Source organism: Microtus pennsylvanicus, chromosome 2, assembly GCF_037038515.1.
Source record: "Microtus pennsylvanicus isolate mMicPen1 chromosome 2, mMicPen1.hap1, whole genome shotgun sequence".
In the NCBI taxonomy this organism is placed as follows: domain Eukaryota; kingdom Metazoa; phylum Chordata; class Mammalia; order Rodentia; family Cricetidae; genus Microtus; species Microtus pennsylvanicus.
In genome coordinates this window covers 10,021,250-10,040,624 of record NC_134580.1, presented here as the reverse complement: position 1 = coordinate 10,040,624, position 19,375 = coordinate 10,021,250, and the positions used below count along the sequence as shown (strand labels likewise).

Below are 19,375 nucleotides of genomic sequence, written 5' to 3'. Positions count from 1 at the left end.
CCAAGGCTGGATAAAGAAAATGTGATATATTTACACAACGGAGTACAACCCAGATACTAGAAAACATGATATCATGAAATTTTCAGACAAATGGATGGAACTAGAAAAAAAATCATCCTAAGCAAGATAACCCAGAACCAGAAGGACAAAAATGTTATGTACTCACTTGTAAGTTGATATTAGCTATTAAAAAAGGATAATCATGCACAATCCAAAGACTCAGAGAAGTTAAGTAACAATGAGGGCTCTAAGAGAGATGCATGGATCCCCTAGGAAGGGGAAATAGAATAGATTTGTGGGTGGGTTTGGGGGGCAGGTGGGGATGGGAGCAGGAAGAAACAGATGGGGGATGGAGGAGTGGAGAGAGAGAGAGAGAGAGAGAGAGAGAGAGAGAGAGAGAGAGAGAGAGAGAGAGATGACTAGATTAGGTGGACATTTAAGGGGCAGAATGGAAACCTAGTGCAGTGGAAACATCCTAAAATCTATCAGGTCAACCCTAGCAAGGACTCCTAGCAATGGAGGATATTCAGCTGAGCTGGCCATCATCTATAACCAGTCAAGCTCCCAGTGGTGGGACTGGGTCACCAATCCAGCCACAAAACCTTTGACCCTGCTGACAAGAGGCACTGGGGCAATGGTGACTCAGAGTCTGTGGGTGTGGCCAACTAATGACCTGTCTAACTTGAGGACCAAGCCACAAGAGGGAGCCTGTGCCCAACACTGCCTGGAAGGCCAGGAACTGGAAGCTACTGGGCTCACAGACCTAGGGTAGAACCAAACAGGACTGAGAAAAAAATGTCAGTGAGCTGATTCCTAATTGTTCTGCTCTACTCACAAGGCCCAGTCTAGCTCAGCCGTCATCAGAGAGGTTTTCTCCAGCAGCTGATGGGAACAGATGCAGAGACCCACAGCCAAACATTAGCCGGAGCTCCTGGAACCCTGAAGAAGAGGAAGAGGAAGGACTGTAGGAGCCAGAGGGGTCAAGGACACCAGGAGAACACAGCCCCAGAATGAACTAAGCAGAGCTCCCGGGGGTTCACAAAGACAGAGGCTGCCTGGGTCCGCTCTAGGACTCTGCAAACATGCTGTGGTTGTTTAACTTGGTGTTTTTCTGGGCTCCCAACAGTAGGAGAGGGAGTGTGTTTGATTCTTTTGCCTGCTTGCAGGACTCATTCCTCTAACTAGGTTGTTTCCAGCCTTGATATCAGGGTTTATGCCAAGTCTTACTGCATCTTGTTATGCCATGTTTGATTGATATCCCTGGGAAGCCTGCGCTTTTCTGAAGCGAACTGGAGGAGCAGTAGATCTGGGGGAGAGGGTAACTGGGGTGAGGAACTGGCAGAAGGGGAGGGAGGAGAGGCTGTGATCAGGATGTATTGTATGAGAGAAGAATAAAGGTTTTTAAAGAAAAGATAGATTTTTGAAGCTGTGGTAAAATATCCATATGGCCCACTGTAAGCACGTGTGTGTGTGTGTGTGTGTGTGAGCAACATCTCCAGCATCCAGATCTCTTCATCTGTGGGCTGACACTGCTCTCCACAACCTCTGGAACGACCACGGGCTTCTCCCCTGTGGGCTCTCCCTCCCCATTGTCCTCACGAAGGAGACATGCAGCATCTGTCCTTCCATGTCCTGCTTATTTTGTCTGCGCTAATAATGGCAGGCTTCATTGTGTTGTGTGTGGGACAGAATTTCCTGCCCGTTAAACGCTGAGAGATTCCACTCCACACTGCACACTCTCACTCTGTTCAGCTCACGGTGGACACCCAGGCTGTGCCTTTGACCGTTCTCAATCAAGTTGTTGGGAACGTGGAAGAACAAACATCTCCCTGTGCGTCTGTTTTCATCATTGCTTCTGTGCATTTACTCAGAAGGGGATTGGCTGGGTAATGTGGCATTTGTGTATCTGGGGCGACCCTCCACCCTGGTTGCAGAAGCCAGGTGCGGTGGATTTCAAGACTTTGCTATGACGTAACAGTGACATCTGCCAACTCTCCAATGTCCTCTAACTCGGAGTATAGGTGGGGAGACCGGATGGTACCTTTAAAATTTGCTACGGAGCTGCGTGGTAATGTGACTTCCACAACCAGTTTCCACTCCCACTCAGGAATCTTCTGATCATGAGACCAGGTCCTCTCCCCGGATGAACTTTGTAGGCAGCTTCCACAATAATCAGCGGCAAGTCTCCAGGTGATTTCTAGCTTTTCTGGATCAATTCTGGGTCAGCTCATTCTGGTTTAATCTAAAGCTGCTGTGCTCACTCAGCAAATGGCCCTGCTGCTCCTGGCTATTACCCATGTGGCAAACTGAGGGCAAAGTTATCCGTGCTCCAAACAAAAATATTACATTCACGGCCTAGAGTCTGTCATCTTTATGTGCAGTTCGACAATTGCTTATAGTCCAGAGGCCGAGAAGCAATATTTGCACTTGGTTCGAAAACGTGGAACCTTCTTGAAACTGATACTTGTTATCTAGGGCCTGGTGTTTTCAATAATGCGCAAAGACAAATCAGATGTTCTTGGGGTCCAAGTGTCCAGACTGTGATCATGTGGGGCAGTGGCTGTCCTTCCTTTCCCAGGGAGCCACCTGGAGCTCTCAACAGAGCATACTTACGCTCATTCCTGTGCTTTCCCGTCATGGGAGGTTTGTCTGTCCTGGCCATTAGATGATTTCAGAAGCCACCAGGTCACAGGCTCATTTGGAAGATCCCAGCCGCTAGAAGAAGAGAGACCAGCAGGAGGTGAGTGCTGTTCTGGGCCATGCTTTCTCCAGGGTATGGACTGTGATAGGGTAACCATGGTGATCGGACATCTTGGTCACTGATGCCTCTAGGAGATGCTGTGGTCCACACAACTCCCCCTCGATCCTTCAGCTAATGCTTCCCATTGCATCAGGGTCACATTCCATTGGGCTAAAATGACCTCTAGATCATCCTCAACTCTTAAATGACAGCCACCCTGAGTAACATTTCTTGGCATGTCATTGGTCAACTGAGTTGTTGTTAGTAGATTTTCAGGGTGTCCAGGTGGGGTGAAACTAATCTTAGAGACCCCTACTCTACTCCCTCGCCATGAGAGTCTACAGCTCCACCCTGCTGCTCATCTCAGAGACTGTTCAAGACTGCGAACATTCCAGTGTATTCTGTACTCTGCAGAGGGCCCACATCCCTGCTAGTCTGCCGTTCCTGTGGACCCTTTCACAGTCCTGCATCACACCGTGATGTTATCTGACTGGATAACTGAAGTCATGCTAATTAAGGGGACAGATTTCAGTGCAAGGAAACTTGACAGAAGAAACGTGGTCAACAATAGCTGGAAACCAGAAAGTATGGCCAGGAAAATTCATGAGACAGCCAAATAGCTTCTAGGGACAAAATGTTCTCTTGGTTTTAGATGTCCTTGTTCCAGAAGGCAGAGACCATCTTTTTCTAAAGACCACAACATAGCCATGTACAGTAGGAAGTGCATAGCGACTCTCTGTGTTTATGATGCTGAACTTTCCTTTTCTCCATCTGAGAGACTGGATTAGGTCGGTCAGTTTTGCTCTGTGGGCTGAGACACCTGCCTGGGCTTTAAAACACTGCAGTTAAAGTATCTACGCCACACACCATGCACCGGGTTTCATATGTGACAGTCATGGATGAGGACCTGTGTGTTGATATCAGGCAAAGGGTAGAAGGATTGAAGCAGAAGGCTTCTCAAATGGGACTCAAAGACGGTCCAGGATTAGAGCCTGCTCAAGGGTCACGTGGGCATAGAGAGCATTTTTGTGTTCCACAGAGATGAGCCTCCGCAGTGTGGTGCTTGCTGTGAGTATAAGATGCTGACCCAGAGTTATCTTGTTTTGGTTTTTGTTGTTGTTTTTTTCATTAGATTAATGGTTGCCACCCCAGCTCTTAGACAGGAGGGTCATCCTGCAGCTAAAGGGTCCGATTGTTTGGAAAGGGCGTTTACATGGCCGCAAAGTTTGGGTTAGAACCCCTTTTGTAATGTTTTTAGTTTTATGGAGAACCAGATGAATAGTTTTGAGACATCTGGAAGTGCTGGGGGTTGGAGTTGAGTCAGAGTTGCTCTCAGAACCTTTTGTTTATTGTCTGTCTAGGGTAGGGAGTCATTCACCTTCACCACACCTTGTACTGAGGCCTTGCTATTTCCGCAAACTCTGGTATCCAGAGGCAGCAAAACCTAGCCACACTGAGGAACTCTGGAACCTGCCATTTAGTCTTTGGAGCTGGGATCTGAAGGAAGGCAGCAATCCTTCACTGAGACCTGCTCCTTTCCCCTCCCCTCAACTGGTAGCCAAGATGGGCAGCCTCTGTTGTACAAGTTGGGCTTTCTCAGCCAACATTCTGTAGCCCAAGGTCTGTCACTCTTGCTGCAGTCCTCAGTGGCCCTTTTACAATTTATTTTAGTTTTAGAGGCTAGGGGAGGATTGGTTAGAGTATACATTGTTAGAGTGTGGCCCTAGGAAACCTCTGATTAAGAACAGGAGGTCAGCATTTAGTGTCTCATCAAACAGAGTTGGAGAATTTTCAAATCCTTGGGACTACCTGGTTCAGGAAAGTTTCCCACTGTATCCTCTTTCTGGGTCCACCTATGTAAAATCAAAAATAGGTTGACTGATCTGTGCCTATGGGAGGCTAAAGAAGACATCCTTCAGGTCCAAGACAGTGTACACCTGTTTCTCTGGCAGAGTCAGACTCATGAGAACCAGAGGTCCCAGTTTTTTTCACAGGCAGGAGAGGTGTATTCCAGGGTTACTTGCAGGGCACCAGGATGCCCGTCTCTCTAAGCCTGGCAATGGGGACCACAACTTCCCTTTTTGTTTCCAGGGTCATTGGGTATTGTTTAGTCTGCGGAGAGTAGCTGAACTGGTTAATTGAACAGTTATATGAACTTGGTGTTGGGCCCGTCCTTAGGGATTGGTTTCTGTCTATATTCCCAGGAACTGTAAATCACAGAGTTCAATTGTATTTCTTGACTGGGGCAGGACTTTCTTTCTTTCTTTTTTTATAAATAATACACGCAGTCAGAGGTGGCTTGTTAAACCTCTAAGTTTTATCATTTTTTTAAAATTTATTTATTATGTGTACAACATTCTGCTTCCCACACACCAGAAGAGGGTGCCAGATCTCATTACAGATGGTTGTGAGCCACCATGTGGTTGCTGGGAATTGAACTCAGGACCTCTGGAAGAGCAGTCAGTACTCTTAACCTCTGAGCCATCTCTCCAGCCCTGGGGCAGGACTTTCTATAGGAGATATTCTTCTGACAGAATCTGTAAGTCTCACTGTGTGTCATCATCAGAGAAGGTGACAGTGGCTCTCAGTTTATATATAAGGTGTCGTCTCTCAATCTGTTCTCTTTTATTAAACACCTTTGAGTTACCTCCAGCAACTGGGACTCATTTAAACCTTTACATTTTTCTAATTTGAAAACATTTTCTAATAGCTGGGGCCAACTGGGTGACAAAGGAAATCTTTTCAGCAGCTGTCGTTCATCCTTCTAAAAAGGACCCAGCAAAAAGTATTCGAAGTCCCTTTGGTCAGTGTTGCACAGAAGAGAAAATCCATTCTGTCCAGAAAGAATTGTTCTGCACTAATCCCCACCCTAACAAGGTCTTGGGGGGGGGGGCTCTGATTTTCAGAGAATGCTAGGTTTTGAGTTTTCCCATTGCACAGATTGCTTTATGAAAAGGACACATAAATAATAAAAGAGGAAGGAGTGGAACTTCCTCTTTTGCTCAGGGAACTTTTCCCATTCCCGGGGGTTGCATAGAGAAAGGGGTGGGAGTAGAGCAAGCGTGTGTCTGGGACACTATTTCTCCTCCGTGTGCATGTTCTGCTTAGATGTCAGCCTAAGAGCTACAGGGTTGATCTGTGGAGGGTCCCCGAGTCCGAGATAGCAGGTCTTTTCCCTCCAGATCACAGCAACCCCCATTTGAAACAGGCTCAACCAAGAACCTACAATGACAAGTCTAAGGTCACTCCTTTGAGTCAGCAGGGAGCGTGGGAAGAGGATAACATCCAGAACACCGCAAGTTTCCTGTGTTCTTTCAGGTCCTTGCCAAGTGGGGCTTTCTCTTTCACTTTCTGGAGGCTGTGTTCGTTAATCACTTGGATGCACAGCTGGTCACCGTGTCCACACAGCTAAGGACTGTCCAGTCCCATCTGAATTCATCCTGTAAGTTGGGGAATAGCGAAGCTCTCACACCTGCATACCCTCATAGCCACTCTGAAAGAGGATCATGGCCCTGTTTTGTTTATAAATTCTGCATAGATTTCAGCCCCCTCCCCCACCACCTGCATAAGAGGCCCAGCTCCTCCCCACAGCTTCATAGAGACTGAGACTGACTCCAACCATGAGTGGGAGTCCAGCAAAAAAAAAAAAGCCAATGAGCACTCTGTCAGTGGGACAGGCAGAGGTTTTTGGGTTTCTCTGTGTGCAGAACCAAAAGAATTCAGGTCCCCGACAAGAGGGCACAGGTCATAGAGGGAGAAGGAGGTATCTCACACCAGAGAACGTCACTGGTCAGGTCAATACAGGGACGTAGAACTGACAGAAACACATAGAGAGACACACAGTAGAGACACCAGGGGTGACCCCACACATTCATACAGCGGGGGAGTCTGGTGATGGTTCACACAGATACTGGACACCCATCAGTGACCATGTCCAGCCTCTCTTTGTGACCTATACAGAAGTCATCTTAACCAGACTTACCTCCAGAGGTGACAGCACAGGTGTCTTCTAATGTGTTTCCTTTCCCAGTGGAGGTGTCAGATCCCTCAAGAGCATTAGACAGGAAGTGATGAAAGGGAGTCCTGGGGACCTGGGACATCTCAGGCTTCCCATCCCCTTGGAGGTCATTGACCACTGCACTCTTACGCGCTCTGAGAGGATCTGAGACCCCTGATGTCTCTAGGAATCTCCCAAAGTTTCCTGGGGATCCACCAGAGAAGGCTACTCAGACACGGGCTTGAGCCAATAGAAAGTAGTTGTTAGTCTGCTGGTAACTACAGCTGTGTTCCAAATACCAGTGTAGCATTGAGCCTTTCTCAGGGTGAGTTTTAAGCACAAAAACCATATTCCGGCATGGCATACTTCAGTTAACCAGAACAGTCAGCCAGGAGCAGACTCCAGAAGCTACAATGCAAGGTTAGCCCATTTAGAGATTTCTAGGAGAACCATGGACTTTGATGGATTAGAATTTAGTTTTCCTTTTCTCAGGTGAAGCTTTCTATGTGCTGGGTTTGTGGCCTGAATGGTGCTTCCATCATGGAGTCAGCTGTGCTAAGGTCTGGGGGCCTACTAAGGTTTGGGGGCCTGTTGCCCTGAGAGGATGTGTTACTGAGTGCTTCAGAGCAGGAGTTCCTGGGAGGAGAACCCACAAAAGCAGATGACCAGACGCTGCACAGGCCATCGCAGCACCAAGGTCAGCATCAACAGAACCCAGGAGGTGGGGGCAGTGCTGAGGATGTGGGTGGGGGATGGAGGAGATGAACAGAACCCAGCGGGTACCGGGGGTGATCTGTGGATAGTCCCCACGTCTGTGGTGCCAGGTCTTTTCCCTCCATACCACAGACACACCCCCCCATTAAAAATGGCTCAGCTAAGAACCTAGGAATAAGGTCACTCCTTTGAGTGGGTCAGCTGGGGGCATGGGATGAGGGTAGCATCCAGCAAATCACAAGTTTCCTGTGTTTGTCAGTTCCTTGCCAAGTGGGGCTTTCTCTTTCGATTTCTGGTTTGGGTATATCAGCAGGAGGCCGCGTTCGATAATCACTTGGATGCACAGCTGGTCACTGTGTCCACACAGCTAAGCACTGTCCAGCCCCATCTGAATTCATCCTGTTGAAGACTGCTGGTAAGTTGGGGAATGTTTAAGTTCTTATGCCTGCATACCCCCTCCCCCCACCCACTCTGAAAGAGGATCATAATAAGTTCAGCAACGTGAGGCATTTGCCTCACTCGGGTCACAGACACAGCAGCAATGAAGCTGCCTTTGCAGCCAGGGTGGGGTCGGGCTGCTTCCCCCTTTCCATCTACCATAAGTGCAAGATAGGGTGAGGGGGCTCCTCAGACGGGCCTATAGAACCTATGGGACTTAGCTGTGCACCAGATTCCTGACACGTGACCGGGAGACCTCAGGGAGGAGTGTGCTCTCAGTGTCCCTCCTCTGGGAAAGGGAGGAAGCAACAAGATAGGGGATAGGGGACCACACATCTCTGTTTGGGGGCCTGGACATGCAGAGCTGGCTCTGCGTGATGTGACCAAAGCAGAATGGGGACAAGAACTGCTTTTTGAGACACAAGGACCCCAGGGTTTTTACATCCATCTTTCTCTGAATCCACACTCTGAGTCAGGCCTTATGAGGAAACCGAGGCTTCAGAAGAGAGAGAGACTTGGCCAGGATTCTGGGACAGCAATTTACCTTTTGGGTTTCACCTGGCCTCTGCTCACCTATTAGGTGATGAGTGGACAGGGCAGAGCCTCTCATATGTCCATGTGGGGGTTGGGACACACACAAGCCTGCGTTGTATAGTCAGACCTAGCTCCAGGAAGCCCAGTGGCCCCCATGTCCCCACCCTGCAGCACTCTTTCCAGTTTTTGGAGTGCTCCCTGGTGTCACTGGACTCGGGTTTGCTTGACTACTGCAGAATGACTGAAAAGTCGATTCCTTTTCTCCTTTGGCCTTAAAACTCGCCAGCTACCAGCCGCTTCTGTCACCCTGCGCATGGATGTGTGCTCGGACTCTGCCCGCTGGATACTTGGGGTCTGATGTAATCCCATGTAAGCACATTAAACATTAGCAGGTGTAAGAAAGGCTGCCTTTGGGAAAGGGGCTGGCAGGAAATCAACCTCTAGCATGAGCTTTGTTCGAAGAGAAAGTCACTGTGGGCAGGATGTGGCTGGGCTTCAAGGTAGAATAACACTCAGGGGACAGAGGATCTTTAGAGGTGATGTGAAGAGCCTTAAAGGAAGCTTCACTCTAGGACCTGGAGAGGAGGTCCATTGAGAAATAAAGTCTAATTAAATAGTAAGATAGACAGCCACCATGGACAGCAAGGCACAAGGACATAAAGCTGGGGAGGGAAGAGAGAGAGTGAGATAAAAATTCCCTCGATTTTATAATGTATCCCCAGGGACTGGGGAGCCTGGCCAGAGCTCAAAGCCAATTTCAGAGTAGGCGTCTGATTGACTCTGAATGACAAAAATAAGGAAAAACATTGGTTCACAAGTTCTCTCACATCCTTTGGTAATAGAGCGCACCGCGATAGAAGGTGGGGACCAGAGAGGCATGGGGACACGGTCTGATTTCTCAAAGACAGCTTGGAGACTGGGAGGAAGGAAAGGAGGGAGGGAGGGAGGAAAAGAGGAAGGAGGATTGAGGGAGGAAGTGGGAGACAGATAAGTGGTCTGTGATCTAACAACTAGGTCTTGCTGATTGTTCTCAAAAATTCTGGAAGCTTCTATAGACATCAACCCCAAAGGCAGTGTGGTTCCCACAGCAGGTCACTGATAGACAGCAGATTTCAATGCTTTGCCTGCTGTGTTACCTGACCCTGTGAGTCTACAGAGAAAATGGAGAGACAAGCAAGGAAGGAAGTGACTCTGCCAAGGTGCCTTACGTCTCAAGTACCTGGACACATTAGTGCAGGAATAGGCGAGGCTGGAGGGAACTGGGTCCAAGGTGGTGGCCCCGGGTGTCACCAGGAAGGAAAGTTCCAATTGGCTTGCTCAGCCGGGCAGTGGTGGTGCACACCTCTAATCCCAGTACTCAAGAGGCAGAGGCGGGCGGAACTCTGTGAGTTCAAGGCCAGCTTGGTCAACAAGAGCTAGTTCCAGGACAGGCTCTAAAACTACAGCGAATCCCTATCTTGAAAAACAAAAAGCAAAACTAAACAAACAAGAAAAAAAAATGGCTTGCTCATGGTCCACTACTCCTCAAGCTGTGGTTGGATTCTGTTTTTGTTTTGTATCCTTGAGCATGGTGCATGTTTGCAATCCTAGCATTTAGAGGGTGGGGGAGGAGGATAAGAAGTTTAAGGTCAGGTTCAGGTTCATTGACCCATAAAGTTGGAGGACAACCAGGACATGAGAGCCTGTCTAAAAAATCAAACACATAAATAAATTTAAAATAAAAAAATCCTAAATTAAGGATGAGGGGGGTATAGTTGGATGAGAGTCAGCGAAATTGATGGAGACTCTCAGAAGTCTACAGCTCGTGAAGTCAGTGTGGCCTTCTATGTGTGCTGTGTCACTGGCCTCTAGCTCCTGACAGTAAGCTGCTCATGCAGACAGAAAAGCAAACCAATGGAAGTGCTCAGCTAGAAGGAAAGGTGAGCTGGAGTTGTGTCCTCTGTAAGAGCCCAGGCCAGAGACAGTCTGGGGAGAAAAGGGCAAGGCCCTCCTGGTTGTTCCCAACATAGGTAATGGGCTGCCACAGAGATCATGGCACTGATCAAGTCTAGTGAAACCAAGGGGTTATACGTGCTAAGCAGGATAGTTAGAATGTGCCTGCTCTAATCTCAGCTAATACCACGGATGTCAGGCTTGGTTCCTGCACTGACAGCACTTGGGACCCCCTGCAAAGCCCTACATGGCACTGCAGCAAAAGGAGGCAATGAGGGAGAGCAGGCTGAGGTTTCTCATGGTTGCTCTTGATGGTTGGACTCAAGATGGCTGAAGTCGGGCCAAGCTGGACCCCTGCACTGACACATTGAGCCTGTGTAATGTTGGCTTGCTGGCCTCTCTAGACACAGGTCTCCTCACTTCCCTTCACCACAGGACAACAATGTCGTGGTGTTTGAAGTGTCATGACTCATCTCAGGCACTCAAAGGTGAGAATGACATTTTCAAAACACCTGAGAGTTCGAGGATTTTTTTTCTCTTCTGGGGAAACAGACTGGCTCAGAATGGGCGATCAGCACGGTCCTGTGCTTTGCAGTCCTGGGAGTTTTGTCGGTCATGGTCGCTCAGATGACTTCACCAGCCACCATGTCACTTGTTCATATGGAAGATTCCTGTCTCCTTTAAGGTCTCTAGAGAAAGGGAGACTGCTTCAAGGGTAGTCGGTGTAGTTGGTCTCTGATACAGGTAACCCCATGTCTGATCCAGCTGGTCTGAGCCAACCTCCTTCTCTAGGATGCTGGTGAGGGTGGGGTGATCATGGTGACCTGGCATCTTTGTGCTGAGCCCTCTCCACCCACCAAACTTGGTAAGGCTGATATTAGCATACAGCAAGATTCTGACATCTCCAATTGAATTGTGATCATTGTTAGCATTCGGGCATCTGTGCTGATACAACCTTGTGATCTACTTCATCAGCTCTACCCACTAAGAGAATCATCTGTTCACATTCACCATGTTCCCTTTTAAAAGGGCCCTGCCCACCTTCCATCATCATCATCATCATCATCATCATCATCATCATCATCATCCTCTCTCTCTCTCTCTCTCTCTCTCTCTCTCTCTCTCTCTCTCTCCTTCTGTCTTCATTTCCATCTCTTTCTTTCTCTCTTCTCTTTTCTTCTGCTCCTCCTGTCCCCCGAGAGCAGTCTCCCCATCCCCTTCCCTCCTTTTAAGTTCCCTTTCCCCTAATAAAATCCCCTCCCCGTGAACTCTGTCGCATGGCATCTTTTTCTCACACGCTGCTTTTTTTCTAAATTACAACAATCACATTCCCACTGGCTGAAGGTTCCTCTGGACAGTTAGTTGGTCCTGGTTACCAGCACAGGGCTGCTGCCAGCATCATGCCAAGCCCACTGGTCCTGGAGGTAGAATGGGGTTGGGTAGGTGGCAAGTGTAATGCTGAGAAGTGCGCTTAGTGATAGGCCATCCAGGGCTGGGAGTGACTGGGCAAGTCTACAGGGGGGATCTGGTTATCCTGCCCATTGTGGCACTAGGGATTGTTCCTGGGGCCTCATATACACTGAGGGGCTTTCCGCCAACAAAATGTAGCCTTGGACGCAGACACCAGTGGTGTTTGTACTGGGTTAAAAGTAGGATCTCAGTGTGAAGCCTCAGCTGTACTCGAACTGCCAGAAGCCACCCTGCCTCAGCCTCTCCAGTGCTGAGGTTACCCCACGTGCAATCAGATCTCCTGTTTACTTAAGGCTACTGTACCCTAGTAGCCTAGGGAGAATGTCCAACCTTGTGCATTGCCCATGGGGATGCCACGTCTCACACATTATTGAGGCAACATTGAGCCCCAGGCTATGAAAAAGTTAAATTTTGAAGCTCTGTGATCTACTCATGTTTCTTCTAGAAATACCTAAAAAAGAATGCAATCCACAGTGCAGACATTGTATTCAAGAGAGTGTTCATTTCACTTAGTGATTAGAAGTTACCTAAGGCTGAACATGTAATGGGGAGGGCAGAGCACTGGATGGGCTAGAGCAGGGACAGGGACGGGGACTAACAGGGACTCCAGCCCTGGTGGGATCCAGGATCCTGCAGAACAAAGAGGATGTGAACTTTGGCAGAACAGGACAGCATCCGTGAATTTAACCATTCAAGGGCACAGGCCCTGATGTAGGTGAGAAGCCATTCATAGTCACATGGGAGGGGATGAAATCCTGATGGGTGCCTTAGAGAGTGGAGAGTCATACCTAAAAGATGGGGTACCAGTAAGAACAACCTGGGGTCAAACCCTGTTCCGGCATTACTATGAAATCTTGTGGGTGTCAGAAAACCCTTATGTTCTTCCCTCCACTAAAATGGGGCTCACAGGAGTCCTCATCTCACGGAGGATGGTGGTCCTCTAATGAGGTGTGTATGAGGAGCCTTGTGTATCACAAACATACAGTAAATTTTTTCTATTAACATTAATTTACATGAGTTCCCACCAAATAGTTGGCAGACCATCCCTTCCCATTTCTCCTATGTATAGACTGTATATTGCTTTTCTTCATGGCTATGTCTCTAGCTGGTGTCTTCTCCTTGGACTCTGCCAGGGCCAGAAGGCTGTCTTGGCCAGGTTGAGGGGAGAAGGTAGACCAGATGGCTGGCATCTGTAAGTAGCAGTACGGGACCCACTGAGGGAGAAGCATTATGGCCGTCAGTCCTTTGGTCCTTTACTGCCACTCCGGTGGAACCATTGGGTCTCTGGCCCCTCCAACCTTCCCTTCCCTGCAGCTGTCCCCATTACATCTTACATTTTCTTCTTTTCTTCCTTCCAGCCTAGCCACCTGAAGAGCCTTAAGGAAAACCTGTCAAAAAGCCTTGTGCACAGACCCAGAACATCCTCATGGCGTTACCAGGTAGTCTATTCCTTCCTTTCCGGCTGCATCCAGATTGCAAGTGTTCCAATGGAAGAGGAATTGAAGCATATAAGTGTGTGGATAAGTGTGCTGTCTTGATTCTATAATGTCTCAGAGGCTCATGCATTTTAACACTCAGTCTCCAGTTGGTGTGGTGATTTCAGGAAGGTTATGGAAGTCTTAGGATATAGAGGCATACTGAAGGAAGTTGATCCCTGTGTGTAGGCTTTTAGAGATTATTGCCCTGCCTTACTTCTAGAACTTGACAGGATAAAGTAAGTGGATCTCTTTGAATTTGGGGTCAGACTGGTCCACACAGTTAATTCTAGGTCAGCCGGGAATTTTTGGTGGGGAAAAGGTCAACAGAGCATAATTTTGAGTCTGTGGATGGTTGTAAATGGTGACTCTTTATGTAGGTATACAATGAAAAGAGCAATTGGGACAATAAGAAATGACAAGCATTCGGCGTTTTTCATTTGCAGAGAAAAGAGCACTAGAAAGCTCAATGTCACAGGATGACTGTGACTCTCAAGGATATAAGGGCACTGAGGTTCTGTACCCAAGCACAGTTGCTGAGCCTAACAGCTTTTACATACAAATTTAGGGGATGTAATTGAACCTACAACCCTAGAGACCCAATTAGGACCCAAAGACAAATGCTCAGGAACATTGACATCTCACCGCCTTCTGCCACTTGCCCTTTAACCTCTTCCTTTCTGTCCTCTAACCTCACTCTTTTTCATGGTATACAGCGCAGCCAAGCATAGTGGACAACATAACTACCTTAATCACTAACGAAGTGTGCAGAGATGACCTGAAGCTCTTGATAAATGAAGATGGAGTCTGGAAGGCGTTTGCGGCAGAAGCGGAGTTCTCAAGGTTACCTGCATAGTGCACCAAGCACTGCCCACCAGACCATGAGGATGAGGGTTTTCCTGGGTGGGCAATCACACTCTAGGCAGTCCCAGGGGTGGGGTTGTTGACATCCTTCTCAACAATCCAGGGGGATGTTTCCACTATTTTATCCTTCGTGGACATCACCTCGGGTTGACTGAAGATGTTGCTCAAGGTGCCAGGACCGATTCTGCCATCTATTAGTTTTGTGACCTTGGCAAGTTAGTTAGCAACTTCCTGCGTGTCACCACTGTGAGACTGCAGTGTGAGAAAATAAAATCATGTGTGTGCAGCTCTCAGCATGTGGCCAGTACACACAATTATCACTGAGAGCTATTTTAGACATGGGAAGAGACCAGGGCCAGCAGTCTCCTGTAGGACTGAGGAATCAAGAACATATTGTGAGACAAGTGAGAAAAATGTAGACATGGTTAGCCCTGTCCCCAGGTTCTGTCTCGGTCACTTTCCTCCCATGTGAGGAGCTGTGACAACAGCAGGGTCCTCTGTGAACTGAGGAGGCCGAGAGCCCACAGTGCAGCTGCACAGAGCTGGGTTGAGCCTGACTGTCCTTACTGAGATCTGGAGCCCAGTGTGTTCAGTAGGAATAAAAGTGCAGGCTGATAGGACATGATGACAGCCTGGGATGAGCAGCAGGTCAGGGAGGGAAAACCAAGTGCCAGCACCCTTTCCCAAAGACCAGAGAGAGCAGGACCAGGGTCTTAGCCAGGGTCCAGGAAAGACTGAGAGTGACCCTAGAATGGAGGTGCAGGTAGAAGGCAAGGACAGCAGGGACGGAAGGATGGAGGAATTAGAGGCACAGAGAAGAGGCCTAGCAGGGGACATGCAAGACAGAGGAGAGTGTTTATCTCCTCGGCCATGACCTCATGCTTTATGTGTGTGCAGCATTGTGTTTGGGCACACTCTCCACGTGCTGTGTGTGCTCAGATGTTCTCGGGTGTTATTTCAGACTCTATCCTGTTCTACGCAGCACTCCCTGAATATCAGAAAGGGTGTGTGGCTAGAGACAAGAGTCCACAGACAATGCGGTTGGAGGACGGTTTTCAGAAGCTGAGAGTTTGAGGGGATCGCATGTCACCATCTCAGAGGACAATATTTCCCTTATTGCCCTGTCCAGCTTCAGGCGATGTCCAGCCTGCTTGTCACTATTAGTGGTCTCCAGGCCCCTTGTATCTTTGCACATGGCCTTGCTGTGTTCAAATGTGACCCTGTCAGTAGCTGTAGTATATGTTACCATGGTGACCTCTGTTTGCAGGGCTCTGACTAGACCTGGTCAAGAGTGAGTGAGGGGTGGGAGTCGGTGTAAAGCCAGAATTAATAGCAGCTGTCCTGTCTCAGTCATCTCAGGCAGCCACTTGACCTTGTGAGATCCAGTCAGGGAGGGAAAGGAATTTGGCAATCTGCAGAGATCAGGCAAAAGGATTGGGAAAGGTCTCTTGTGGCTCTGAAGGTTTGTTTTGGGTTTAATTTTAAATTCTCAAAAATAGCTAAATGACAAAGTCTGAAGAAAGAGTCCCAGTGAGCCTTCTTTTTATATTTGACACTAGCCATTAATGAAGGACAACTCTAATGCAAACAGGACTGAGAATTTGCAAAAACCACACAAAGAACACACATATAACAGTTGGCACATAGTAACAGTTGACCACGGAGCACAGAGGGTTAAAATGAGCTAATGGAAACATCCACCAGATGGAAATGAGAGAGCTTCAAGCTTCAAGTTTCTTCTCCTTAGTGTGGAGTGTTGTTCTGCATTGAGTGTGTGACAAATCACACAACTACTGCACACAAAAAAATCACATGACCACTGCACACCAGGAAATCACATGACCACTGCACTCCAGAAATTCACATGACTACTGTACACCAGGAAATCACATGACTCAGGCTGCACACCAGGAAATCACATGACCACTGTACACCAGGAAATCACATGACTACTGCACACCCGGAAATCACATGACCACTGCATACCAGGAAATCACATGACCACAGTACACCAGGAAATTACATGACTACTGCACACCAGGAAGCCCAACCTAGGAAAGAACCTTCATCCTGAAGCAGGTTCAAGAAGTCAGGAGAACACTGCTCAGGACTGTTGCCCTCTGGGACAAACATGGAGCCATACTGTACACACAGAGATCTGGGGACTTAGAGACACCTGTCAGGAGGGCAGGACCACAGATCCCTTCCATGGACATCAATAAGAAATCAATTCTGGTGACACAGGCCTCAGGGGAATCTTCCTAAGGTCAGTGTTTTGGCTTCCAGTTCCACTGCAAGTCAGAAATGGCACCAAAGTTCCCACATCTTTCAGGTTGAGCATGTTCATAGGAAATTCTCGGGAACAGATGCATCTCAGACCCTGCATTTTCCACACTTTGAAACACCTGCAGATATTTAGTGAAGTATATTACAGATGGAGCCTGAATCTGCCTGGATGCTGACAGTGTACAGGAGATGGAGGAGTCTTGTGTAATTCTTTATAATCAGTTGTGCTGTCGCTGTGTATTGTCCCATGAGGACAGATGTGGAGTTTTGAGACATTAGGTTTGGAATTCATTCAGACTGAGGAATCCACACTTGGCTTGCCCTGTGAATGGTCCATCGCAGACCCTCCAGGCAAGCACAGGCATTCCTGCCAGCTGGATACTGCATGGGCTGCAGATGACTTCAGGGCAACCAGGGACAGAGAGGAGACTCTTGGGAAAGGGGAATTCCATACACCACGCACAGTTCTCTGACTGAAAGAGTAATTGCTCTAAGCCCAAATGTGGCACTCATCTATGGGGCTCCCACAGATAGTGATGGCATTGGCTTGACCTTGAGTGAAATCATTTTATCAGTGCCTCTAATTTTGTCAAGTGTCCTGACTTCACACACTGACCCCTATGGACTAAGGCCCTGGACATCTATGCTGTACCAGATGATCCAGGTAGAGAGCAGATTACAGATCTCTGCTGTGTTTCTCCTGCTGGGTCTGTGGTATGAAAGGAAGGTTTGAACAAGGCTTTAACATTCAAAAAGTTACTATTTTATTCATGAACTTTATCTCTGCTCTCACAGCGAGGAGGAAGCTGCCCTGCGTGATGCACTGAAGCAGCATTTAGCCCGGGAGCCCGTAGATGAAAATGATGAAACAGAAAAGAGGCAGCGGAAAAAAAAATTTCTGGAAGAATTTCCTGAGTTGAAAAGGAAACTTGAAGAAAACATCAGTAAGCTCCGAGCTCTGGCTGACCATCTTGACGAGGTGCACAAGGGCTGCACCATCTCCAATGTGGTGTCCGGCTCCACCGGCATCGCTGCCACAATCGCTGGATTCGTTCTGGCACCCTTCACAGGAGGGGCCTCTCTGGCTCTCGCAGCAGCAGGTCTAGGAGCAGCATCAGCTGCGACTGGTCTCACCACTAGCATTGTGGAAGAATCCATCAAAGGGGCAGATAAACGTGAAGCCAGGCGGCTGGTTGAAGCCAGCACAGACATAATGAACAGAATTTTGAATATCACGCCTTTGATCATATTCAAATTTGGTATTAATGGTGTGGAGTTAATCTGTGCCTGCAAAAACCTCAGTGATCATATTCAAGCCATCAGGACAGGCAGAATCAGGAACTTCACAACGTTTAGAGACCGTATTAGCCAGTTGAGGAATCTCATCTCACGCGGTATTCCCCTAGGAACCAGACTAGCCAGGATTGGAAAAGGAGTCGGTAATGTTTCACTATTTGGATTTGATGTGTATAATCTTGTGACTGACTCCATAGATTTACATAATGGGGCAAAGACAGAGTCGGCAGAAGCGCTACGGGAGGTGGCTAACAATCTAGAAGAGAGGTTGCGTGAATTTGAGCAGCTCCACAAGGATCTACAGTCATTCTAGCCTCAGTGACCCCTCCACCAAGCAGTTAAGAGTTCAGGGGAAATGACATGTATAGGGATGGGCACAAGGCAGGGGGGACATATCGTTACAAGGGAAATAACGCATGATCAAGTCTATAGACCTGAGGGTTGAGGAGTTTGTATCTCTGGCTGAGCAGAGCAAGGTCAATGCAGTGCATTAAGATGATAGAATCTGAAGTCTAAAATAAGGGGTCAGAATGCCTAGAGAATGGGACTAGGACTGCAATACAGAGGGTCTGATATGGAGAGCAGAACACGAACAAGCCATGAGAACCTAGGAAACCTGGATGACTGAAGATGGGAGAAAGCCAGAGTGGGAGCTGAAGCCAGAGCAGGGGACCACATCCCGTTTTCTGAGGGCAGGGTCCCTATGACCTCTAGGTGATTCTTCCCAGCATCAGCAGGATCACCACACCCTTGTGTCTTCTAGGAAGTAATGTCTGGATAGTGATAGTGATCGTGATGATGATGGGGATGTAGATGATGTTGAGGATGGTGGTGGTGACAAGAGAAAAGATGGAGTTCTTGAGAAGTAGTCAACCCTTCAAGGGGACAGGGTCACCAGAGAGACCGATGACATCAAAGTGAATGTCTATGCTGTGCTGTGTTATTATTGGGTCTTTGGAGATAGAGAGTCAAGGCAGATTTACATAAGATGTCAAACAAAGTATTGTTTGGGGTCAACATGTTTGTGACAAGAGACTCAGTCTGTGACCCTCAGCTTCCTCTCATACTGTGGGAAGGTGTGATGGCCAAGATAGCGTCTAGATAACCTGGATTTTGTCCTCTTGTCTTCTATAATTTGTGTTCAATAAATATTAACTGTGGTCTAGAAAATGGAGTATATAGCAGTCAATGACAGCAGAAGAAGGTGGCATGGGACCAAAGACAAAGGCGGTCAGGATAAATCAGACTGATCTGAGGTAGGAAGATATGGGCAAACACCAGGATGAGGAAGGTAGGAAGGCTCGGGGGCTGCCACAACTCTCAGAGGGAGGAGTGGTGAGCAGGATAATCCTGGCATTAACCAGAGTCAGAAAGTGTGTGTTCTAGTCTCAGCTAATGCCACCAATGTCAGGTTTGGTTCCTGCACAGGCAGCACTTGGGACCCCTCACAAACACCTACAGTCCACTGCAACGGCAGGGGCCCGCACAGGCAGAGCAGGTTGGTATTTCTTGTGGTGGCTCTTGATCGTTGGACTCAAAACAGCTGAAGTCAGGCCAAGATGGAGCCCTGCACTGACACATTGAGCCTGTGTAATGGTGGCTCACTGGCTCCTCTAGACACGGGTCTCC

At 48.1% G+C, this 19,375-nt stretch overlaps 1 protein-coding gene across 1 annotated transcript; it reads left to right on the top strand.

The window, feature by feature from the left end:
• Positions 1-7,756: 7,756 nt before the first annotated feature.
• Positions 7,757-18,916, top strand: LOC142843123 (apolipoprotein L3-like). Its single transcript, XM_075960002.1, has 4 exons — positions 7,757-7,866; positions 13,184-13,264; positions 14,017-14,143; positions 17,246-18,916. The coding sequence occupies exons 2-4, from the start codon at positions 13,252-13,254 to the stop codon at positions 18,057-18,059; spliced, it is 954 nt and encodes a 317-aa protein (XP_075816117.1). The 5' UTR covers positions 7,757-7,866; positions 13,184-13,251; the 3' UTR covers positions 18,060-18,916.
• Positions 18,917-19,375: the final 459 nt, after the last annotated feature.